The 23,585-nt window shown below is 38.0% G+C and overlaps 1 protein-coding gene across 17 annotated transcripts in view; it reads right to left on the bottom strand.

The window, feature by feature from the left end:
• Positions 1–23,585, bottom strand: part of ACACA (acetyl-CoA carboxylase alpha) — a 268,765-nt gene that overhangs the window by 151,852 nt on the left and 93,328 nt on the right. For all 17 annotated transcript variants that reach the window (XM_019732514.2, XM_074320146.1, XM_019732521.2 and 14 more), the window contains 14 exons: positions 22,451–22,561; positions 16,635–16,844; positions 13,385–13,555; positions 12,207–12,368; positions 11,699–11,862; positions 7,875–8,025; positions 6,988–7,091; positions 4,889–4,970; positions 4,295–4,440; positions 3,348–3,498; positions 1,868–2,002; positions 1,369–1,515; positions 834–1,022; positions 151–251 (listed from right to left, as the gene is read on the bottom strand). In XM_019732514.2, the coding sequence (XP_019588073.2) occupies positions 151–251; positions 834–1,022; positions 1,369–1,515; positions 1,868–2,002; positions 3,348–3,498; positions 4,295–4,440; positions 4,889–4,970; positions 6,988–7,091; positions 7,875–8,025; positions 11,699–11,862; positions 12,207–12,368; positions 13,385–13,555; positions 16,635–16,844; positions 22,451–22,561 (2,024 nt within the window). The remainder of the gene's footprint in view (positions 1–150; positions 252–833; positions 1,023–1,368; positions 1,516–1,867; positions 2,003–3,347; positions 3,499–4,294; positions 4,441–4,888; positions 4,971–6,987; positions 7,092–7,874; positions 8,026–11,698; positions 11,863–12,206; positions 12,369–13,384; positions 13,556–16,634; positions 16,845–22,450; positions 22,562–23,585) is intronic.

Here is a 23,585-nt window from a genome sequence, read left to right as displayed (position 1 = left end):
GATATTTAGAAGATGTAAGTTATTTTTTAAGCTATAGGTGCTTCCTAATTTCTCTAAGTCAAACCTGAAGTAAGTCCCTTCATGACTACTTAGAAGACAGGAATGTACTGCGATGGGCAGGTCTGGGAATCTGCAGTTACATGTAACTACCTCTGTACCAGCTGGACAATGCTCTGAGTGTTCATGAAGAAGACTTCCCGTTCAGACTTCCGGTTCAATGTAGCTGCATGGCTATCTAGGATGTTGGCAATCTAAAGCATAAGAAAGAGGAAAAAATGAAGCCCAACGCAACAAAGGGTCCCAAAGCATTAATCTGTAGAGCATTACCACTAGGGATTTTCTTCATTATAACATGACAATTTCTATCTTTCTTATTGGGAGCATCTGGAAGTTACCAGGCATAGCTCAGAGGCCTGGGTTAAATAAGCAAGCTACCTGTATTTCTTTTCACCCTTTCCTTGATGAACTAATGAGTGCATCACAAAAACTACCAGAGGTCATGACAGGCAAAACATGCTTACGGTCAAAATTCAACTTGACTCTCCATTTGCCTAGCTTTACTCCCGACATGTAAACTTGCTTTATAGGCAAAGGGTAAGCGTGCTGTGAGGTAGGAAGGAAGTCTCTGATAATAAAACTGCAAATATCCCTCTACTTTAAATTCACAAAAATACCTCTAATTAGAGCATGGCCCCAAGGACAAACCTCTATGGAGTACATGGTCAATACGCTTTTGCAAAAGCACAATGTCCAGGTAGTAAGGAGGAGCCAAACAGAAAGGAATCCTACGGCAGGAACTCCAGCAGAAAATGACAGTGTTACTCTATAGATACCTGCTGGCTGGGAAACTGACACAGGACTGATGTGATGTTGCTAGCATACTGAGCCATTTCCTTCTTGATAGACTTCTCCACATTGGGGGGGATGCGGCCAGAGACACTGGTCATGATATCTTGCAATTCTAGAAGAGGTAAGGAGGGATCTCTGAGGGTCTTCATCAACCGCTCTACCCAGTCCTTTACCTAAGACAGAAATAATAAAACAGGATCCAGACAAAATTAACACAATCCCCAAAATAAAACGATATATCTAAATTCACTATCACATAGTACTTCCTTCGAAATTGCAATGCAAGCTTCTAACACCTCCCTTGTTCTCCGGTTTAAAACCAATCAGATAGGAAGTCAATGATATGGATAAGAAGCAAGGATTTAAAGACTTCAAATCCCACAACTATAGATGAAAGAGGTCCAGGCCAAACAGTTTTCTTTCCCTCCCTCTAAAGTCTTTATACAACTTTCAAACTATCATGGAGAACATGTACCTTACCTTATTTTACATCCCTTCCCCAAGAGAAGTGATTCATACCCTGCTGCTAAAGAAAGGATCTGGAAGGCAGTATCCATTCATTACGTTGACCAGATTATCCAGGACATAGTGGAACACTCGATGGAGCTTCTCGCCTCTGAGTGCTGTGCTCTGGATCTGTGGCAGACTACCCGTGTGAAGCTCAGCCTGTCAACCCCAATGAGAAATCAAGTCACCACTACCTTCTACTCAGGATACAAAAACACCACTGCAACTTAGAGTCATTCAAAATCAAGACATCCCTTCATCACACCCAGCTAAGAGGAGAAGTCAATGAAGGAAGAATCATGAAAAAAAAATCATAGAATCTTAGTATTGTAGTAACTCTTGCAAACTTGAGTTCCATTAAACTATAGGCACAAATACAAGGCATAAGATTATGGGGGGAAAGCTTAAGAAAAACTGGCAAAGCAAGCATTGAAATCATTTGCCCCTCCTAATTACCCCTACCATGCAATCAGCTCTTGGAGAGCAATATTAAAAGTTCCTTCCTACTCACCTGCTGGACCTTGCTGGGGTTGTCCAACTGCATTTTGGCTATTACACAGCCAGGGTCAAGAGCAGCTCCAGGCCTCTTGACATAATGAATACAGCCAGACTCCATAGCTGTTAAGGTCATTACCATCTTCATCACCTACAATGAAAAATAAATAAAAGTAGAGTTTGGCCTTTCTTTACACAGATGAATGATGTAAAGAAGTCAGTTTTCCCCTCAACATTTAAGTTGGACTATATCTTATTCAATCCAGAAAAATGAGCATCTATCAGCATCTCCAAGAGACCACCAAGAAAGCTGATTAGAAAATCTCTCAGCACCTAGCTTTAGGGATCAGTGACAGCGACTGACATTTCCTGTTTCTAATGTTTAAATCTGTTTTTGCCATAGTTTGTGTTTTTACTTGTTTTGTATTTAGAAGTGATGATGAATTCAGCCTCCTCAGACCTGTGGGTCTACATGCTCACTCTGTCTACTTAAAATATGCAGGCTAAAACCTAAGGGTCCTTCTTTATTCTTCTTTCTCCCTTATCTACCAAATTACGAAGCCCAGCCAAGTACACCTTCTAAACCTCTTTCAAAAATCTTCTCTTGCCATCTCTTTGGTTTAGGCCCTCATCATTTCTGGCCTAGAATACTACAAAAACCTCTCAACATATTTTCCTACTTGCTATACACCTCCAACAAGGTCACTAAAAACAATCATTCTAGAGCCCAGATCTTATAATATCACTTTTCCCTGTAAATCCTTCCATGATTCCCCACTGCCTTGAGGACAGTCTAAGCTTCTTAGTACGTCTTATAAGGTCCTTTGTGACCTCCAATTCTGTTCACTTATTTATCATCTTTGCTTGCCTTTTCCCATTAAACCTTAGTCCATTCTCAAGCAATGCTGATATGTACTTGCAGTTCCCTAAATATACCATACTCTCTTGCTTCTGTGCCTTTGTACATGTTGTTCCTCCACCTTTAAACATTCTTCCCAGCCCTTCTTCACCTGGTCCGTTACTACCTATCTTTCAAACTAAGACGAAAGTACCCTCTTTCAGGAAGGCTTTGCTTACTATCCACCCACATCCACCCAGCTAACACTGATTTGGGTTAGGTGGCCTTTGTACTCTGTGTTTGGCTCTATCAGAATTCATATTTCATTACTTGTCTATTTTGCGGCCCCACTCTAACGATCATATATTTCCTGCATTACCAACACTTAGCACAATAGTTAACACTCATTCAGGGCTATTTCCTAGTATCTATTTTTAGAGCCAGACATTCCTCACCTGTCAAAGAAAAACTGTGAGCCTTTAATTGTTGTTAAAATCTTAAGGTTCATAATCCCAGTTAAACAAACTGATGCTCCCTCCTTTCCTTTTCTATTTCCTTTCTGTTACTCTTCAGTCTAGTCCATCCCAACCAACCCTTTCCCCACCTGCCCTTTTCGCTTTTCCCTCCCATGACCCAAAAGCCCAATCACCACCCTGACCTCAATTTCAGCATAGCACTGGCCAGAAAACACATGGCCTCCATCCTCCACAATGTACTGGATTAACTTCCCAGCAGAAGGTGAGCGCATCACAGAAGGGTCATTCTCTTTCTCAAACACACAGGTTTTATTGCCAATTGTGATACGATATCTAGGAGATAAGTGGGAATATGCAAGAGAATAAAGCACCTCAGGTTGTAAAGGAGAATGGCAGAATAACAATCTTAAAAAAAAAAATTGAAAACTTTATTCTATACACCCAAATGCACATGATATTCATTCCATCTTTGTTTTCAGTGCTATTTAACCAAAATTTCTTTCAATAAGCGTCAGATTAAATAAATTATGGTACGTATATGTAATGGAATACTACATGACCATTAAAAAGAGCAGGCATCTCTATTTTAAAAAATCACCACCACGAAGATGATGATGATGATGGAACAGCTAACATTTCCGAGGCAATGTTCTAATAAGCACTTTTCAAATGTTAATTCATTTAACTGCCACAACAACACAGAATGATTGGTGTTGAATAGTCTACAATATATGTTAAGGAAAAAACAAGGTGCAAACAGTATCTAAAGGCTATTTTTATTTGTGAATGCATTTAAAAGAAAAACATGGTATGTACATATATGTAACTCATAGATCCATATATAAATTTCTGCAAAAATACATAAGAAACTGTTAACAGTAGTTGCTTATAAAGAGGGGAACTTATGTTTTTGTTGTCTCCCCACATTGGAGTGGCAGAGAGACAGTGTTTTTCACTATAAACATATTTTGTACTCTTGATATGTTTGTTAAATACAGGTACTGATTTCTTTTCATTAAAACAGAATACCAGAAAAAGACCTTGAAAAATCCCAAGAGCTAGTGACTCCTGAGAGGAAAGGTTGATATTAATATAATGATCAGCAAATGGACCTCAAACAGCCACTCACCTATCCACTTCCTCCTTCATGTATGTGGTGTAACTGCTGCCATCATATGACAAGAGCAGCCCTCCGTCACTCAGCCGATGCACATCTACTTCTACACATGAGCCGTTCATGATCACAACATAGGAGTTAGGGGATTGTCGAGTCACCTGTAGGGAATGACAACCAGAAGAGACAGGTCAGTGTCCCTTCCAGGTGGGGGTCCCAGACAAAATCCAGTGTCTCAAAAATATAGGTAAAAAGGATCTGTCAGAGAGAAAGGAAATATATGGCACTGGTGCTCTTAGCATTGGTGTCTGGGAATGGCTCAGCCCTGCCATAAACAAACAGGGTGACCTTAGATACTTCTCCCTAGTCCGGCTGTTCTCTGTCTCCTTTATGTCTTGGCTGTACACATGAGGTTGAGGAACAACTAAAAGATTTTCAGAAAAATCATCAAATGTTGCTTCAGGCTATTGACACAAATAATGACTGTAATTTCACTTACACCCAGCCCTACAGTAAACCAAATGCTCTCTCTATCTCTTGACCTAAGAAAACCAAGCTAAAGAAGAGAGATAAAAAGTAAGGTGAAGGCTTCGGTAGGGTTTAGCTTACCTTTAGTACATACTTGACTCCCTCGTAGATAAGTTCAACATCTACTGTATTCAGAAGTGTATGAGCAGGAAGGACTTGACCCCTGAAAGAACAATATTAGAGGCACTCCTAGAAAGTTCTAAAAGTTTATAAGGAAATCTTAAAGGTTACTGCTTATAGCATTTCCTGAAATATCAAGACTGGAAACAACCCATAGGACCATCAGTAAGGGACTGATACATAAATTATGACAAAGCCATAAAATGGAATATTATGCAGCCATTAAAAAAGAAAGATGAGGGGCGACCAGGTGGCTCAGTTCGTTTGAGCGCAGTGCTCATAAAACCAATGTCACTGGTTCGATTCCCACATGGGCCAGTGACCTGTACCCTCCACAACTAGATTGAAAACAACGATTTGACTTGGAGCTGAGGTGTGCCCTCCACAACTCAATTGAAAAAACAACGACTGGACTTGGAGTTGATGCGTCCTGGAAAAACACACTGTTTCCCAATATTCCCATTAAAAAAAAAAAAAAATGAAGCCTTTTATGTACTAATATGAAATGCTCTCTAAATTATACTGTTAAATGAAAAAAAGCAAGTGAAATTGTGTAGAACAGTTCCTGAGTATGCTACCATTTGTGTTTTAAAAAATAGGGGGCAGGAAGAAACAACTTTTGCATGTCTATGTTTATATAAATGTACAGTATGTCCGGAAGGTTACAGAAGAAACTGGTAACAGAGGTTGATGACAGGGAAGGAAACTGGGTAGACAGGGAACAGAGGGAAGGAGACTATTCACTATTCTTGTGCCTTTTGAATTTTGAACCCTGTGAATATAATACCTATTCTTAAAAATAAATTAAAACTTAAAAGAAGAAAAAAGCTCCCGTGCAACCAGCCCTCATGTACTCCTGGCAACTGGGATTTTATTTGGGGTCTTAAAAAAAAATGGCTGGGTGGGGGGGAAAGGAAGGACATTGCCAAGAAGGGAAACATTGAGAAAGACTTTTGATAATAATTGAGAGAGGGAGTGATAAAGCAAGTGAGGTACGTTGTTAATAATTGGTGAATCTGGGTGAAGAATATATAGAAGTCGTTTGAACTATTCATGCACTCTTCTAAAAGTCTGAAATTATTTCAAAATACAAATTTTAAGAATACATAAAACAAAAAAAATTAAATAAATAAAAATAATACATAAAACATATTAAAAAGGTGGGGAAGCTTGTAAAGGAGATCATGTATGACACATCTGTACACCAGTAGGGAAACCATTTAACTGGCATCGAGACTGGATGTTGATAAATAGAAATAGTAAGACTGGCCTAGTAAAAAAGGGCCAAAGTATACAGGGAGTTGAAAGTCACACTGAGGGATTTAGATTTCATACAGAAGGGTAATGTGAGCTGCTGAAGGTTTTTCCATGAGAATAACAAAGTGAAAGATATTTATCATAAGACTTGAATAACTGTGAAATCTCTTCAATTTTTTAAATTTTGTTTCTTTTCTTCCTTTCAGACACCTCAAAAGGGAGCTGATAGAAGTCTAAACATAGAAGGAAATAAAATGCCTGTGATTAAGGTGCTTTAAAATGATTAACCCCTTGGACCATTCCTCCAGGGACTCAAAGGCAAAGTTTAGTCTCCAGAGCCAGTGTTAGAAATTAGTTTAGCCCCCTACAGTCTGATCCTCTACTTGGAAGATTCCTGAGGTCATCTTGACTATTAGCCTCAATTACTGATTCCTGAAAGGTGTTGCAGGTAATATATGAAATACTTAGGGTTCAATGCTAGAAACACCAGATTTTTATCACTAGGGTTTGGAGAGATTTGATGCTTGTACTGGACGGAATGTGCAGTTCAGCAGGATTCCAGTTTTTAAAAGCTACCCATTCTAACTGTGGTATAAGCTAATGTCTAGAACTATAGTAGAGTACCAAGATAATCTGTCATAAACTCCTACATCCCTTCTCTCCCCTGCCTCCATGGTCAGTGAATAACAGGTAGCACTCACAAGCTTCCAGAAACAGACAGAAGAATAAATGGCTCTTTGAACTTGAGTCCTGTACTCAGGACCCCTGGTCAGCTTGCACAGCCCACGAGAAACAGAGCCTACCTTTCTAAGGAGTGAAGGAAGTTAGAAATGCTGTTCCGCAAGCTCACATCAGCCACATGGAGAGCCCCACACACAACTCCCAACATAGTGTCAGGTCGCTCTGCCTGAAAGGAAGAAAAAGAGGTCAGATCCAAAGCACGGTCACTTGGCACCATGGTTTCTCAGTGGAAATCAGGCTCAAATTTGCTGTGAAGATACAGCTAGCATTAAGAATCTCCATCCTTATCGCCCAAATGATTTTTGAGATAAAAACACATTTACTTTTAGAATTTGAATAAAGGCCTCATTTGGATAGAGTTGAAAAACACTTTTCCCTACACTCTCCCTAAGATTTCCACTGAGCCAAGCAAAGAGCAGCTCAAAAACAAGCTTTTGTCAGACATAAACTCAAAGAGGTAGAGAGATTTAATCTCAAAGCAAAACAGTATACGTAGAATCAAAATTTGGACCTTCAGATAATTTACACGAATCTAATGATTTTATATGAAATCTTGGGGAATTTAGAATAGCCTAGCAATTCAGGAATAAGGGGTAACTTTATTGACTTATATGAGGCCTCCATCATCAGTATTTGATAGGTAGATGTAAAAATTGATAACTCTTGAGCCAGATTTAACATCAAATGAGGAAAGAGAAAGGATCTCAATCCTGTATGCCTCTCTTCAAATGTACCCCAGGAAGTAATACTAGAACATATAAAATGACTGTGTAACACAAGAACTCTTACAGTGCTAAAATTACACTGACTCCTAGATTTTTACCAAGTAGATCAAGAACCATTTACATTAGAATCAGATAAATTTTATCTAGTGACATAGACTGATCACACCACAAGCCTATAAAAACCGTGTCCCAGAAGCTGTTTGTGCAAACAGAGAAATACACACCTGTACTTTTTCTGCGATCAGTCTGTCCAGCCAGCCAGTGTCAATTCTATTCAACTGAAAGCTTTCAGTCTCCAACAATTTGATCAGGTATTCAACTGTAGTTCGAAAGTCACCCCGAATAGATAGCTCCTTCAAAGCCACCACCATGTTTCTGGGAGAAGAACAGAAACATGAACAGAACAGAAACATCTTTCTCAGCAACAAAGGTTTTAGTGTTTTTTAAACATTTTAAAGAATGCTTTGGAGTCGTAGGAGGGAGGGGAGAGGGACAGACAGTTCAAAGAACAAATGAGGGTGTAAATATATGTGTGCTCATTCACATGCATTCCAGACAGGATAATTTGCAAGAAGTCAGTAAACTTATGAATTCTGACTGATATTACCATAAGTGTATCAGCAAATCACATGCATTTTATTACATGGAGTATAGAGCAAATTATGTGTAAACCACCCTCAGCTTTCATATACTAGATTTATATCATTCTAAGCATTTATTGCTGGCTAACTCGAATTAGAGAATAATTCTCCTCTCCTTAGACCTTATTTATTTAATAAGGTATAATTTACAAGTAATAAAATATACTATTTTAAGTATACTGTTCAATGAATTTTGACCCATGCTAAGACCTTAATTTAAAGGTTTCCATACAGTGAGGCAATTGGCTGGGTACAGTCAGGTATCAGCCTGACACTTCATGTGAGAGAGCCTTTTTTTAAGTTGCATTTTAGATGTCTGTGGAATGACTTGCTCATTATTTTTAGTACTTCCCAATTAAGTGTAAAATAATCTAATCTTAACAGAATTTCAAATACTATGGGGTTTTTCTGTATATTTCTGCCTGGTGTCTATCCTCCACAGAGCAGTATTTGTTCTTACTTCAACAAATACTTAGGCACCTCACAGACTCGAGACACATAGTAGGAACATAAGGGAGAGAGAATATAGATACAATAATCGCTTTCAAAATACATGGTAGAATAGAGAGATATAAGCCAAGTGCTGGAGAGGTTCTAAGAAAGTAGAAAATATTAATACACCTCCCTATGATTTCATGAAGAATGTGGAATCTGACACAGAATAAGTATAGCTGAGAATATGACTGGGACAGGAATATTCCAGGTGGACCAGGCATTCCTTCAGCCTAGAACATTATTCAGTTTCCCACTTCTACCCTCCTCTTTTGGCCTGGCTTATTCCTCTATAATTTTCAGGTATCAGTCCAGAAGCCACTTCCTGCTAGAAACCTTCCCTGATCCTCTCCAGACCGAGTTAGCTGACTCAGCTATATGCTCCTACAGCACCCTTATGTAATCCCACTATCATAGCGAACAACGTACTACATGTGTTTAACTCTTTGCCTCTCCTCCTCTGGATTCTAAAGTTCCATGAGGGCAGAGACCCTGTTTTGGTCCTCATTGTATGCCCATGACCAGTAGATTTTCAGCAATTTTTTTTTTTAATGGAATGAATGAATAAATGGACAGAGGGAATATCAAGAACAAACGGAAAGGAGGGTTGTGTTCATGGAACGTTATGGTTGAAGCAGAGGATATAAGGATGGGAACTCGTAGCAAATCCATTCATTTTACAAACATTTACTGAACACTTACTATGTTCAGGGGATACAGCAGCAACAAAACAGACATGGTCCTGTTCTCATGGTATTTAGGTTAAGATCTATGGGAAATAATGCTGGACGTACAGGTTGGGGCTACTCTAGAGAACAAGAATATTATGAATGTTATAAGAAAAAGTATATAAAGAAGAATAAAAATATGAATGTGAAGAACGTTATGAAGAAAGAATAAACAAGAAGCTTATTTAGAGACCATATGTTTAACACGCTAAAAAATTAACCTACAGGTAGTTCTTTACACCTAGTTAGAGAAGTGCACAGATCAGGTCAGTAAGTACAGTGAGGCTTTGGGACCAAGTCCTAGGATACGTACTGCAGAAAATACTCCGTGGTCTGCCTAATCAGGACTGTAAACCTAAATACCAGCAGAGGCCACTCTGAGAATGTGAGAATGTAAACGAGTGTAAATGAATCAGACTGGACGGAGGCTGTGTGCACTAGACAGTTCACGTTTCCTCTAAAAGCAGCAGTCACACAAAGCTCTAGTTAACTTTTGCCAAGTGGAATATAAAACCAACGTTGTCATTATCATCCCATTTTTAAAGAAAAGGCAGAAATCCATATATTTATTTTAATCTTCTAATTTGTAAATATTGGCAGTTTTAAAAACGTTAACACGCCAATCAAACACATCTGTGGCTGTGACTAGTTGGAAAACCACTGGTGTGCAAGCTCTAGCATAAAACTTCCCTTTGGTAAAACAGGATGACTGCGAAAGGAAACAAAGGGCAACTTTATACCAGATGGTTTTTCTGGTGGCATTGTTTTAATTTTGAAAAACTCCACTTGTAGTTTTGAATAATTAGGAAGAATTAGAAAGGACAAAATAGAGAAAAATTGAGACTTCCCTACTTCTAAAAACATTAAAAAAACACACATTATTGATAAATACTTATTGATTACTACCGTGTTTCCCCTAAAATAAGACCTAGCCGGGCAATCAGCTCTAATGCGTCTTTTGGAGCAAAAATTAATATGAGACCTGGTATTATATTACTTATATTATATTACATTATATTATACTATACCAGGTCTTATATTATATTATGTAAGACCTGGTCTTATACGAGACCCGATCTTATATTATTTTATAAGACCCGGTACTATATTGTATTGCATTATATTATATTATACCTGGTATTATATTATATTATATTACATTACATTATATTATATTATATCTGGTATTACATGATATGATATGACATTATATAAGAGCCGGTATTATATTGTATTATATTATATTATACCCAGTATTATATTATATTAGACCTGCTATTATATTATATTATATTATATTATGTTATGTTATATTATACCTGGTCTTATATTATAGTAAAATAAGACCAGGTCTTATATTAATTTTTGCTCCAAAAGACACATCAGAGCTGATTGTCCAGCTAGGTCTTATTTCCAGGGTAACACGGTACTCTATGTGTATAGTCCAAAGGTCAGGGAATGGTATATGAAATGCTTGGTATAAAGAAATAGACAATTAAAAAATGGACAGAATGAGTTCAATTTTGGATATTCTAAAATATCTAAACTGTCAAATTTACCTCCTAGAGCCCTACTTTTTAGACAAGTAAAATTGCTATTAAGTTAATATTTAATGTTTATGTTTAATATAATATTAACTAATAACACATGCTATACCAGTTATATTTGGATAAACTATGTATATTTCACAGAACACTAAAGTCTCTTATATAAGCAATGGGAACAGTTCCCTGATGCCCTTTGCATGTAACAAGCAGTTTAATTTTATTATTTTAAATGACTATAGGATATTTACAGCTATACCTATATTTTAATGACTTATAACAGATCTTATCTATGATTTATATGATACTAAAATCTTGGTCAAGAACCTCCCTCTCTCCCGTAACAGTACTGTTTTCATGGGAAAATGATATCTTTAAAGCAATCAATTTTGTAATTTATCAAAAATATTTGGAAGCAAAAATATTTGAAAAGGCTTGAACAACAAACAGAAAAACACCTGCCAAACATTGCATAATTTAACACAACATGAATGCAAGTACAACTGAAGACCTATCTCTTCAAAAAGGTTGCTCATATTAGTATTTTTGTAGCAAATAAATTATTCTCACTCCCATTTCCACACCCTCACTGAAGATTAGCACAGATTTATTTTTTAACGCAATCAAACACTATCATACTCACGAAATTGCTTCCTCTCTGTTTTCTCCCCAGGAAAAGCAGTGACCGAACTGAGAATCAGCAAATTCATGAAGTCCCCCTGCAGCAGCAACGCTGAAATAACCCCAAACGTTCTTATTGCTGCGGAAATTCAGTTCCTGAACTGTTCCTGAGCTGGGCTTAAAACCCTGTTAAAGAATGAATAGAAGAGACCATGTTCTAGTTTCAAGGAAGAGGGCAGTTGTATAGTTATTGTTTAGGCTCTGTGTTAATCACACACAAAAGAAGAAAAGATGCACAAAGATCATAAAGACTTGAGAGCCAACGTCCAGTGCCTCTGAGGACTCCATAGTGACTACAGTAGGAGGAAATGACCAATGGAGCAGTGACCACTTCTGTGTCTGCTCTGATGAAACCTCTGCAAATTTCCCTCTCCAGAGGAAGTCCCAAAATAGTTCACAAGTATAGCCCTCAGGTACCATCTCAATATTAATGTTCACAAAAAATGTAAACCTTTGAAGTGATGGGTTACCTCATCTGGATTTTCACTAGTGATCCGAGCAGCAATAACATGGCCCCTTGGGCAAGGAACGTGAGCAGAATTTTCAAAATCAATGGGAGCATCGCCCCAGGGAGATACCCCATACATCATACGGATGTCCTTGATTCTGTACAGAGGGATCCCCATGGCAATCTGAAAGGTAATAAAACACACATCACTCATTTTTCAGTTACGTAAAATGTGGAGGCTATCAGATTACCTCCAAGATTTTTCATTTTAGTAGCCACCACCTAAAACATTCTATTTTTATAGCCTGTATTCTACACTCATCAAATATAAATAACTCTAAGTTACTTGAAACAAAATATGTCATCCAGGTAAGTTGTTAAATACTTCCCACTCCTAAAAACGCCCCAAATTCCTAATGCAATAGGCACGAGTTTCCGTCTCATTTCTCCATCAAGGGATCAGAATGAAAATATCCAATGGAAGGAGAGTACAGTGTCAGTCACTATCCAAGAAGTTCAGACAGCTAAAAAGTCCTGACTATGTCATAATTATCTCACAGTTATGCCCACAAACCACTGGAGAAAACAAATAAATAAAGGAAAGAAATCTTTCATCCTTAATGGAACCCAGAAAGGGTTCCCAATGTGGGCAAAGAATATGTTAGATGCAAAAAATATCAAACTTCATCATGAACTATTACTACCTCCCGTAACTTTTGTTTCCTGGGCTGAATGGAGAACATAACATTGACAGCTAGCACTTTAAACATTATAAAAATAAATGGGTGCTGCTACAGTCTTGCCTGGAAAAACCTCGACCACCACTCTGATGTAGAACTGCTTCAATACAGAACACTAGTAAGAAGGAGTAGAGGACAATTACAAAGTTGTCCGTTTTTCTATAATTAAAACAATTGAAAAAAACTACAATTGAGTAAAGCATATTATGTTTAAAGTTTCTTTCTAAAGTATCATAGTTTTTATCAGATGCATCTGGCTGAAAAAACAGAATATTCCTAGACTTGTACCCCTTCAGGGAAACCAACCCACACATCCCAACCCATCCAGCACGAGAGATGAACATTCGATGAGACTCAGATAGGAGGTGCTCCTCTCTTATGAGACACTGGTGAAGCCAGTTTTTCAAGCATGTCTGACAATCTCAGGGCAACACTCTGAGCCAAGATCGGGGTGACTCACCTGGAGTTGTGCTGCAGGGAGGTTCACATCAGCCACCATCTCTGTGCACGGGTGCTCCACCTGGAGCCGAGGGTTCAGTTCCAGAAAGAAGAAGCTGCCATCCTGGCTGTAGAGGTATTCTACAGTTCCCGCGCTCACATAGCCAACCATTTTGGCAAGTTTCACCGCACACTCAAAGAAGAAAGATAAGCAAACGTAAATATCTCATCTTGTCCAGCTGGTGGACCACCGCTTTATCTGTAGCCGCTCCCAGACAAGTGTATCAAGTGTTCCTAAGAGCCACCAAAGGCTTTTAGCCACATGAGAGTAAATTTCACCCTTTGATTATTACAGAAGATCCCTGGACATGGATCACAAACTCCATTCAAAGCTGGAGGAAAAGAGTGTTTTTCACTTGGGATCACAGGCAACCTTGCCCTATCAGACATAAGCACATACAGGTAAAAAAAACACTGCGGCAGATTTTTCACTGAGCCCTTGTTTCTAGTATTCCTGGCATTCTTCCTAAAACATGGCTGTCCAGCTAGAAACTAGATTTTCCAACCTCTCTTACAGCTAGTGACTAAGGGTTGTCCAATGTCCTGTCAGCACTGGTGAATCACATTTTGAAAAGGAAGTGCTTGTCCTCTGTTCCTGGCTTTTCCCTTCCGTGGACTGGCACATGAACATGACAGCACAAGCCAGTTCCAGCCACGCAGATGAGAACATACAAAGAATGGCAGAACGAAACAGAATGAACCTGAAGCCCAAAATGGCCTCATGAAGCAGAACTGTCCCACCAGCCCTGGAGAACTCACCTCAGATTATGATGGGAAGGAAAAATACATTTCTATCTTATCTGGGTTGCATTTTATGGATCTCTTTAATGCAATAACTTAACCTGCACCTTATCAATACAGAAATTATTAAGTTCAGGTAGGATGCCACTATGTGAAAAATTAACGTATGTGATGCTGACTTAGCAATAAGGTCATGGGGAGCGAAAAACCAGACACTGCAGACTGGAGAGTGCCTTTGTTAGGCATAAGAAAACATTGGTTAAACTATGCCCAACAATAATTGGAACACACCAACCAAGCCCTAAGAAAAAAGGTTAGAAAAAGTCAGAATATGAAAAACCTAGTGCTTTTGTTCCTGAAACCAGATTAGATTCTCACCTTGAAGTAACTGAGTGTCGAAGATCAAATAAAAAAAGTTACTGTATCTAGAAATCTTGGGATATGGCTACTCCCACCTGAAGCTGGAAGAAAACAGTCCAGAAACGTACTGTTGTGAAGGAACTGTAAACAAACCACACACCTGACCTTCAAAAGCCTGTGATTGGTAACTGGAGTCATCTTTGCGGCCCCAATCCTGCATCAGCAAGAAGTGAGCTGTGAAGCTCTGCCAAACAAGCACAGTCTCCAAAGCCCAGTCACTGAGACAACTACAGAGGGAAGAACTTCCCAGAGAACATAGCCACGTGGCTTGAGGGACAATGGGCAAGGGATTTATTTTCAGAGTAGAACCAGGGGCAGCCAGAGGGCTAACTGAGGTATTACTCTGCTACATGCAATTCCTGCCTAGAAAGATTTGATAATCGCTCTGAAGCACTGATCAGTGTATATTTTCATTCTTCTTTTTTCCAAATGGGACTTACCCTGTTTCTTATTCCACCACTGTATATTGGGTACATGGGGAAAGGAGGAATGACAAGGGGTAGATAACTTGTATTTTAGGTTATTGGCCGATGAAAAGCCACATGCACATTTAATGGAGAGGATGGTACATACCTAGGGATCTTGGATTTGCGCTGTCTTCTTTGGGGAAAGGCTAAGGATGTTCTAAGAGTGAGAACGAGGGTGTGAAAGGATAATGGGCAGCCAGAGGCATAGATTACTAAGTGCCCTCTAGTACTAATTTTCCTTTGTGCCATCCATTTAGTAATAGGATCTCCTGAATTTCAGCCGAGTATATGGCCACCCCGTTAGCGACTACAATTCCTAACATCCCTTATAGCTAAGCGTGATTGTGTAACTGAATTGTGTCCAATAGAAAGTGAGCAGAAGTAATATGTGTGGCTTCTAGATCATATTTTTAGATGCTTGCCCTCCATGTCCTCTACCCCCACACCCCCGGCTACAAAGTGAGCATGCCTTGTGAGCTGGCTTTAATCATGAAGATGATGACACTCTAGGGCAAGGATTGCCAAACTTTTTCAGGAAAGGGACAGATAGTAATTATTTTCAGCTTTGTGGACCATGTAGTCTCTGTCACAACTACTCAACTCTGTCCTTGCAGCGAAAAAGCAGCCATAGATACTACATAAATAAATTAGCATGGCCGTATTCCAATAAAATTTTATTTACAAAAGCAGGTGGCAGGTTGGATTTGGCCTGTGAGCTGTAGTCTGCTGACCCCTCTCCTAGTGAAGGGCACAGCAATAAACCTGGGTCCCCAGCACCAGCTCATCTCTAAACTACAATGAGAGGGAAACAGAATTTATACCTTGGTTAAGCCATGGTATTTTGGAAGTTCTCTTTATTACAGCAGTTAATGAATGTCTCGACACACACACACACACACACACACACACACACACACAAATTAAATTTCCCCATGTGTAGCTTGTTTGGAACTCAGGAGAAAAAAAGAGAAAATGTATCTCCAATAAGATGAAAACTGAGTCACAATTCCAGAAAAGACCATGTTAAATCACTAAACTACAACTATTTCCAAGAGACCTGCAAGATTGCCCAGAGATTATTTTCTCTACAAAAATATAATCCCCAATTTAATAAAATTAAAAATAAATAAATAAATAAATAAGTGGAATATGTGAACTTTAAAGATACTTAGAGGATCTTTTAAGAGATAATGGATTTGAATAAATTTGTCTGAGAACTCAATGATAATCAATCTAAAAAAATGGAACTATCTGTTTATCATGAGCTTGTTAAAAAAAAAAAATAAGTAAAAAATCAAACAATAAGGTTAAAAATCCCAAAAGATTTTTCTTCTTTATCCCTACTCAAACCAGTACACTGATTTTTCTTTTTTCAAAAGTGTTAACTACTTCAGAGCTTGAAATGTTCGTTGGCAACTCTCCTAGAGGGAGAACAGCAGAATTATTTCTACTGGAAAAGAATATAATCTTATCAACGATCCAGAATCACTGCTAGAAATCCCACTGTGCTCAGATAGGTATATGAACTGAATGAGTAGTAGTTCTGTGTAAGAAAACAAAAATTAGAGCTTTTCATGTACATACCTGTTCCATATGTTCAAATACTGCTGGAGTAGCAATAGCAGCAGGTGCCTCCTCAATAATCTTCTGATGCCTGCGCTGTACAGAGCAATCACGACCAAACAAAGAGATAGCGTTGCCATACTGATCTGCCAAGATCTGCACCTCAAGGTGACGAGACTGTTTGGCCAGTCTCATCACAAATATAGGAGAGCCAGGGACTTCAGCTTGGACCTATATGTAGGGAAGAAAATAAAACAAATGTTTAAGTGGTAAGCATTTTTTCTATCCTGAAAAGCTGCTTTAATTTCAACAGGCAGATGCCTAGAAGTGTCAGGGACCATGTCAATCAGTAGGAATACAAAAATGAATCAAATATAGTTCATGTCCTTGTCTATTTTTTTCATTGTTTATTTTATTTATATGTCATGTCATTAATGCACGTTTAATAATTTCCAGTTCTTACTTTTCATAGACAACCATGCTTATATAAATGCCTTTTTTCTAAAATAAGTTTTGGTATTTAATTTTGCTATATCATTTTTATTTTATTATTTTATTAATTTATATTAAATGGAATGGAATATGTGAACTTTTGAATATGTGAGTTTCAGGTGTATAAAACAACGTAATGATTAGACATTTACACCCTGACAAAGTGATAACCCCCCTCCCAGTCTACTACCTCTCTGAAATCATACATAGCTATTATAATACCATTGGCTATATTCCTTATGCTGTACTTTACATCCCGTGACTATATATATATATATATATATACACACACACACACACAGTAGCAAAAAAATGTATACACATTTTAAGATAACTATATATATATATATATATATATATATATATATATACATACATATATATGTTTAATTATAGTTAACATTCAATATTACTCGACATCAGCTTCAGGTGTACAGTGCAGTGGTGGTCAGGCATCTACACAATCTATGAAGTGATCCCGCTGATAAGTCCAGTATCCACGTGATACCCTACATGGTTTTTACAACATTATTGATTATATCCCCCATACTGTATTTCACCTCCCCATGACTGTTTTCTGACTACCAATTCGTACTTTCTAATCCCTTCACCCTCTCCCCATCCCCTAACCCCCCTCCCATCTAGCAACCATCAGTTTTTTTCTCTGTATCTCTGAGTTTATTTCTGTTTCGTTTGCTCATTTATTCTGTTCTTTAGATTCCACATATAAGTGAGATCATATGGTATTTAATTTTCTCATGACCTTGTCTATTTTTAAGAGACTGTATTCTTAGTTACATAACCAATATTAATTGATGAATATGAAAACATATGAACATCCAGCGTTACAAGGGTAAAGAACAAGATATTTTGAAAACACACACACACAAATCCCACAAATGGGCAAAATACTGCCATGAACTCCAAACAGCCAAATGTACAACTTGCTCCAGACTAGATGTTTTCCTGGTTCACATGACCGCATATATGATATTATTATACTCAAATGACTTTTATCTTCAATTTTGAAGCATACTGTTACTGGATACAGAATTCTACACTGGCAATTATTTTCTTTCACACTTAAAAAATACCCCAATATTTTCTGGCTTTCACTGTTTCTACTGAGATGACAGCTATCAATCTTATTGTTACTCCTTTGAAAGTAATATTTTTTTTCCAGCTGCTTTAAGATTTTCTCTTTCTTTTTAGTGGAGTGAGGTGGCAGATTTACTCAGATAAGCTTAAATGTAGGTTTTTCTATACTTGTCCTGCGGGGCTCATAGTGTTTTTTGAATCTGTGCTTGGTATCTTTTATCAGTTCAGGAAAATTCTTAGCCATTATCTCTTCAAGAATTGCTTCTGCTCCATTTCTTCAAATATTGCTTCTGTCCCATTCTCTCTCTCTTTTCCTCTGAGACTCGAAGTACATGATGTTAAATCATTTTACTGTATCCCATATATCTTTTATGCTCTGTATCTTTTATGCTCTCTTTTGCTGTAACAAGTCACCCCAAGACTCAGTGGCTTCCTTAGGACATCAACCATTTTATTTGCTCATAATGCTGTGCTCATCTGGGCAGTTCTTCTGGTTTTGCCTGGGGTCACTCGCATGCATAGCATCATCTGGTTACTCAAGTGGGGCTGAATGGTCTCACTCAAATGTCTGATGACTTGTGTTGACCGTTGTCTGGTAGGTCTAGGGAGCCTCGACTGGAACAGCTCAGCTCTATTACATGTGGCTTCTCATCTTCCAATAAGCTAGACCAGGCTTCTTTAGTGTAGTGTTCAAAGAGGGTGAGGGCTGAATCTGCAAGACTTTATAACTCTAGGCTCTAGAATTTACACACCAGCACTCTGACCACATTCTAATGGTCTAAGCAAGCCACAGGCCAGCTGAGATTCAGGGCTGGGAAAGAGATGCGACCTCTTTATGGGAGGAAAGGCAAAGTCACACTGCGAAAGGGATATACATATAAGGATGGGAGGAGTATGTGCGGCCATCTCTGTAAACAATTGACTATGGTCTTCCCTCTGGTCACAATAATTCACATACCTCCTACATGCAAAATAGACTCACCCCCTCCCCAGACCCCTAAAGTCATCCATTCACTCATGGCATCAGATTTGAGGTCCATTTTCTCATGAGTCATGTCCAGAAGCAAATGAGACTCCTTGGGTGCAACAACTTAGGTGCAGTTTCTCTTGATCCACAGATCTGGGAACTAAAAAAGACAAGTTATCTGCCCCCAACACCCCCAACATTTAATGATGAGATGGGGAGAGGATAATTGTAAAAGATACTCCTGTTCAAAGAAGAGAAGATGGGCGTACATAGCAGGCATTGGCCCACAGAAATTCTGAAATCCAGATAAGTATATGTTGTCAGGTCAGGGTTCCTTACTCCAGGGTTATGGAATGATTTTTCATTTAGTTTTTTTTTGGTTTGGTTTCATTTTTAGGGTCTTGTTCTGCTCCCTGGGAGTGGTTTCCTAATCTGTGGCTCCTTTGCTCTTAGCTCTGCTCTCTAGGCTCCTGGCTCTGCTCTCTGAAAAATCTCTCTTCTTATTAGAAATAACAAATGTTACAAATGAATAGCTTTCTCAGTCTGCTTCCCATTCGTAAAAAATTGAAGACCCAGGGGCCGGCCCAGTCGCTCAGGCAGTTAGAGCTCCATGCTCCTAACTCTGAAGGCTGCCGGCTCGATTCCCACATGGGCCAGTGGGCTCTCAACCACAAGGTTGCCAGTTCAATTCCTCGACTCCCACAAGGGATGGTGGGCAGCACCCCCTGCAACTAAGATTGAACACGGCACCTTGAGATGAGCGGCCGCTGAGCTCCCGGATGGCTCAGTTGGTTGGAGCACATCCTCTCAACCACAAGGTTGCCGGTTCGACTCCCACAAGGGGTGGTGGGCTGCACCCCCTGCAACTAGCAACGTCAACTGGACCTGGAGCTGAGCTGCACCCTCCACAACTAAGATTGAAAGGACAACAACTTGACTTGGAAAAAAGGCCTGGAAGTACACACTGTTCCCCAATAAAATCCTGTAACCTTTCCCCTAACCTTTCCTGTAACCTAATATAATTAAAAAAAAAAAAAAAATATATATATATATATATATATATATATATATATATATATATATATTTAAATTTGAAGACCCAGAGGCCTCTCTGAAGTTTATTTTTCATCCTTTTGTTTCTTCATGCTTCAGTCTGAATTTTCTTCTGACGTATCTTCCAGTCACTAATTCTCTCTTCAACTTCATTTATATGCTGTTGAACTCCTCTATTGACTTCTTAATTTCAGTTATTGCATTTTCAGTTCTAGATTTCTCATTTGTTTCTTCTTTATGGTTTCCAGTTTTCTGTCAAAATTCTCAATCTTATCTTTAATTTCCTTGAATTAATTTAGTATTGTTAAAGTTCTTGTCTGATAGATCCATTATCTAAACCCTCTGTGGGTCTGTTTCTACTGACTTATTTTTCTTGATTCTCAATCATGTAATTTAATATGCTGCTTATTCTTAACTGGCTGCTTGATATTGCATTTGAAAAATTAACAGAAATAATTTGAGATTCTGGATGTGATCTTTCTCTGGAGAGAATTGATATTTGCTTCCTGCTGGTGGCTAGGGACACTAGCAATCCTAGAACATTTTGCTTGAATCAAGGGTTGAGTGTTTTGAAGCTGAGATTTAGTCCCTGTGAGTGCTGGTCTATTTGTAGTTCATTCTTGCTCCTAAAGTATAGTCCCTTCAAGATCCAAAACTGAAATGTGGGAGGTTTCCCAGGGCACTCTACTCAGCAAGCCCTGAAGTCTAACTAAGTTTTGTCCTTTTATTCTTGTAAGATTGTTGAAAACTCTAGCCAGTTTCTCAACTGCTTCTTCTGAAACTAGAAGATATCTCCAGGGAAAAAGTGGCCTCAAATGGCAGGCTCACCTCTTTGGGTTTCCTTCTTTTTCTATATCTTAGCCCATAATTCTTCATTGTCTTAAAAGGTCTCTAATGCCTTACAACAGATTTTTTTTTTTTTTTAATTTGGTCCAGCTTTTCTAGTTTGTTGTCAATTGGAGGACTGATTTGAGTTATTTACTTAATCACTATTGAAACTTAATGACTTTCACGTAAAACTTTCTAATTTTACTATTCTAGTTTCTTCAACTATTTGATCCCATAGTATTAAGTAGTTTTGAAATATCTACAGGAGTCAACATTTTAAAAAATTAACATGTTTTTTCTTTTCCTTCTAAGAGCAAAAGACCTTTTCTTTAGACCCCATAAGGCACAGAAATATAATACCTATGAAATTAGAATTATTATAGAAGGAATGTAAAGAAAAAAACAGGTAATATTCAAATTCTGACATTCAAAAATAGAATAATGTAGCAAAACAATACCTTTATCACATTCTTTGTGTAGTTATATCAAATCATGGACGATCCATCAGACTTTTCTCTTTAGCTCATGACAATGGAGCAAGAAGTTTGCTGCTGAATGATTTACACACACACACACACACACACACACACACACACGGGCAAATAAAAGGTGACTAGGGGTATTAGTAAAAGATTGTACAAACTAAAAGATGCTGGGTAAAATAAGAAAAAGTATAAAGCTTGGAAAGTGAAAAGGCCAGAATGTGTCCCAATTTTCCTTTTTCTGACTCATCATTTTCTGGGTATTGGTAGGCGGAAAAAGAATGAGTCAAGTATGTGAGGGTAACTCTAAGGGCAAGGAAAAAGATTCTCTAAGATTCTGAGAAAAGAGCATTTCTTTGGCCTCCACAAACAACCTGTAGCATGGCCACATCAATTTGGCCACAAGTAAGATGGGTAGGCAGAGAAAGACCTATGCTTAGCTTCCCTGAGGTTCCCTCAGTTCTCACAGAATGTGGGCCTGCCATAGGGTTCCTGTGCCAGGGTGTGGTGGCCATGCAGCACAGGTTAGGGTGTAGCTTGCTGGGCCAGCAGGGTAGATAAAACTCATGGCAGAAACTCAGGAGCCTGCAGCCAATTTGAACTGAAGTGAGGTAAAGTCAATCAGAGAGTCTGGGCCTGACGAAGCCAAAAGCAGCCAGATCAGGAGTTAACTATACTATCTACTTTATCTATAATGCCAGCAGAAGAGGGGTGCAAAAATACAGAAAGGCATTGGCTTTTCCTTATCACTATAAGGTCCTAGGAGCCACTATATAGGGAAGAGCTTTCCGAGAAACTGAGGACTTTTACTCATATATAAGAGAGAATAACTCTGTTTTCTGGACATCGAAATTATAGTGTTAAATCATGTATCACTGATACATATGTTAATTCAAACAAAGACAGCTGTACTCTACCTGTCTGAAGAGGTTAGGGAAGTCATCCGCATTGTTGACTTTTCGGATTCCTTTTCCTCCTCCTCCTTCTGAGGCTTTGATCATTACTGGATATCCAACTTCCTCTGCTGCCTTCAAGAAGAAAGAGAAAATGGAAGAGTGGTATTAGTAAGGAGGGAGAAAATTGGCATTTTCTCCCTTTAAGAATGCTGTTATGTGGTAGGCCTATTTGTAACAAAATAGAAGGATCTTCTATTTTGTTACAAAATAGAAGATGTAATAAGTGAAAGAAGTAATAGAACAATATTTGTAGAGTTAGGGTGAACCAAAAAAAATTGCCTTTATGTTTATGTATGATCATATACATATTCATACACCCACATATGTAGATGCAAAAAAATAAGTCTACAATATACATCAGTGGCAATTTATTAAAGAAAGATGGGTGGATATAAACTTTCACTTTATACTGTACATATTTCTGCATAATTGGAGTTTCTTATATATATTCAGGTATTCATGTATTTATTACCCATAATTTTTATTTTTTAAAAAGACATAAATAGTTCACTTAATATATGCTGATGGTCTCCATATAGCATCTGACAACATATAAGTAAGACTCAACATATCAGAACTCTCACATACCCAGAAATTTTTCCTCAAAAATTTCTCAACCTTTTATAAGAGATGAAAATGAGAAGATATCAAAATCTTTATAAAATTAGTCAGAAAACTAATTTTCAACACATGCTCTAAATGTGCTTTTTCACATTATAGTATTTTATAATGATCAGGTGATTTTCCTAAAACTTTTTGAAAAATTAATCATATAACCATTAAGTAAAGAGCTGGCTAAATGAAAATACACCCAGATAGTTAGAATACTATGCAATTATTAAAAGGAATGAGGTGATTTTTACATGTAACCATATGGAAGATGTCCAAATTGTATTATTAAGGCAAAAAGTAAACAAAAGTTTAAAATAACCAAGTCATTCCTTCATCAAAACATTCCAGTCTTTTAAGTCTCACATTACAGCAGAATCTAAAAATATGTGTCACCAGAAAAAGACCATTTCAAATTTTAATTTGTGTCAGTAGATTAAGCGTGACAATCTTTCAATCATAGCCTCATCTCTTCTAAAATTCTCTT

The sequence above is a fragment of the Rhinolophus sinicus genome, linkage group LG15, assembly GCF_036562045.2.
Source record: "Rhinolophus sinicus isolate RSC01 linkage group LG15, ASM3656204v1, whole genome shotgun sequence".
Classification (NCBI taxonomy): Eukaryota; Metazoa; Chordata; class Mammalia; order Chiroptera; family Rhinolophidae; genus Rhinolophus; species Rhinolophus sinicus.
The sequence above is the reverse complement of the archived record's forward strand: the minus strand, read 5'-3'. Positions and strand labels throughout refer to the sequence as shown.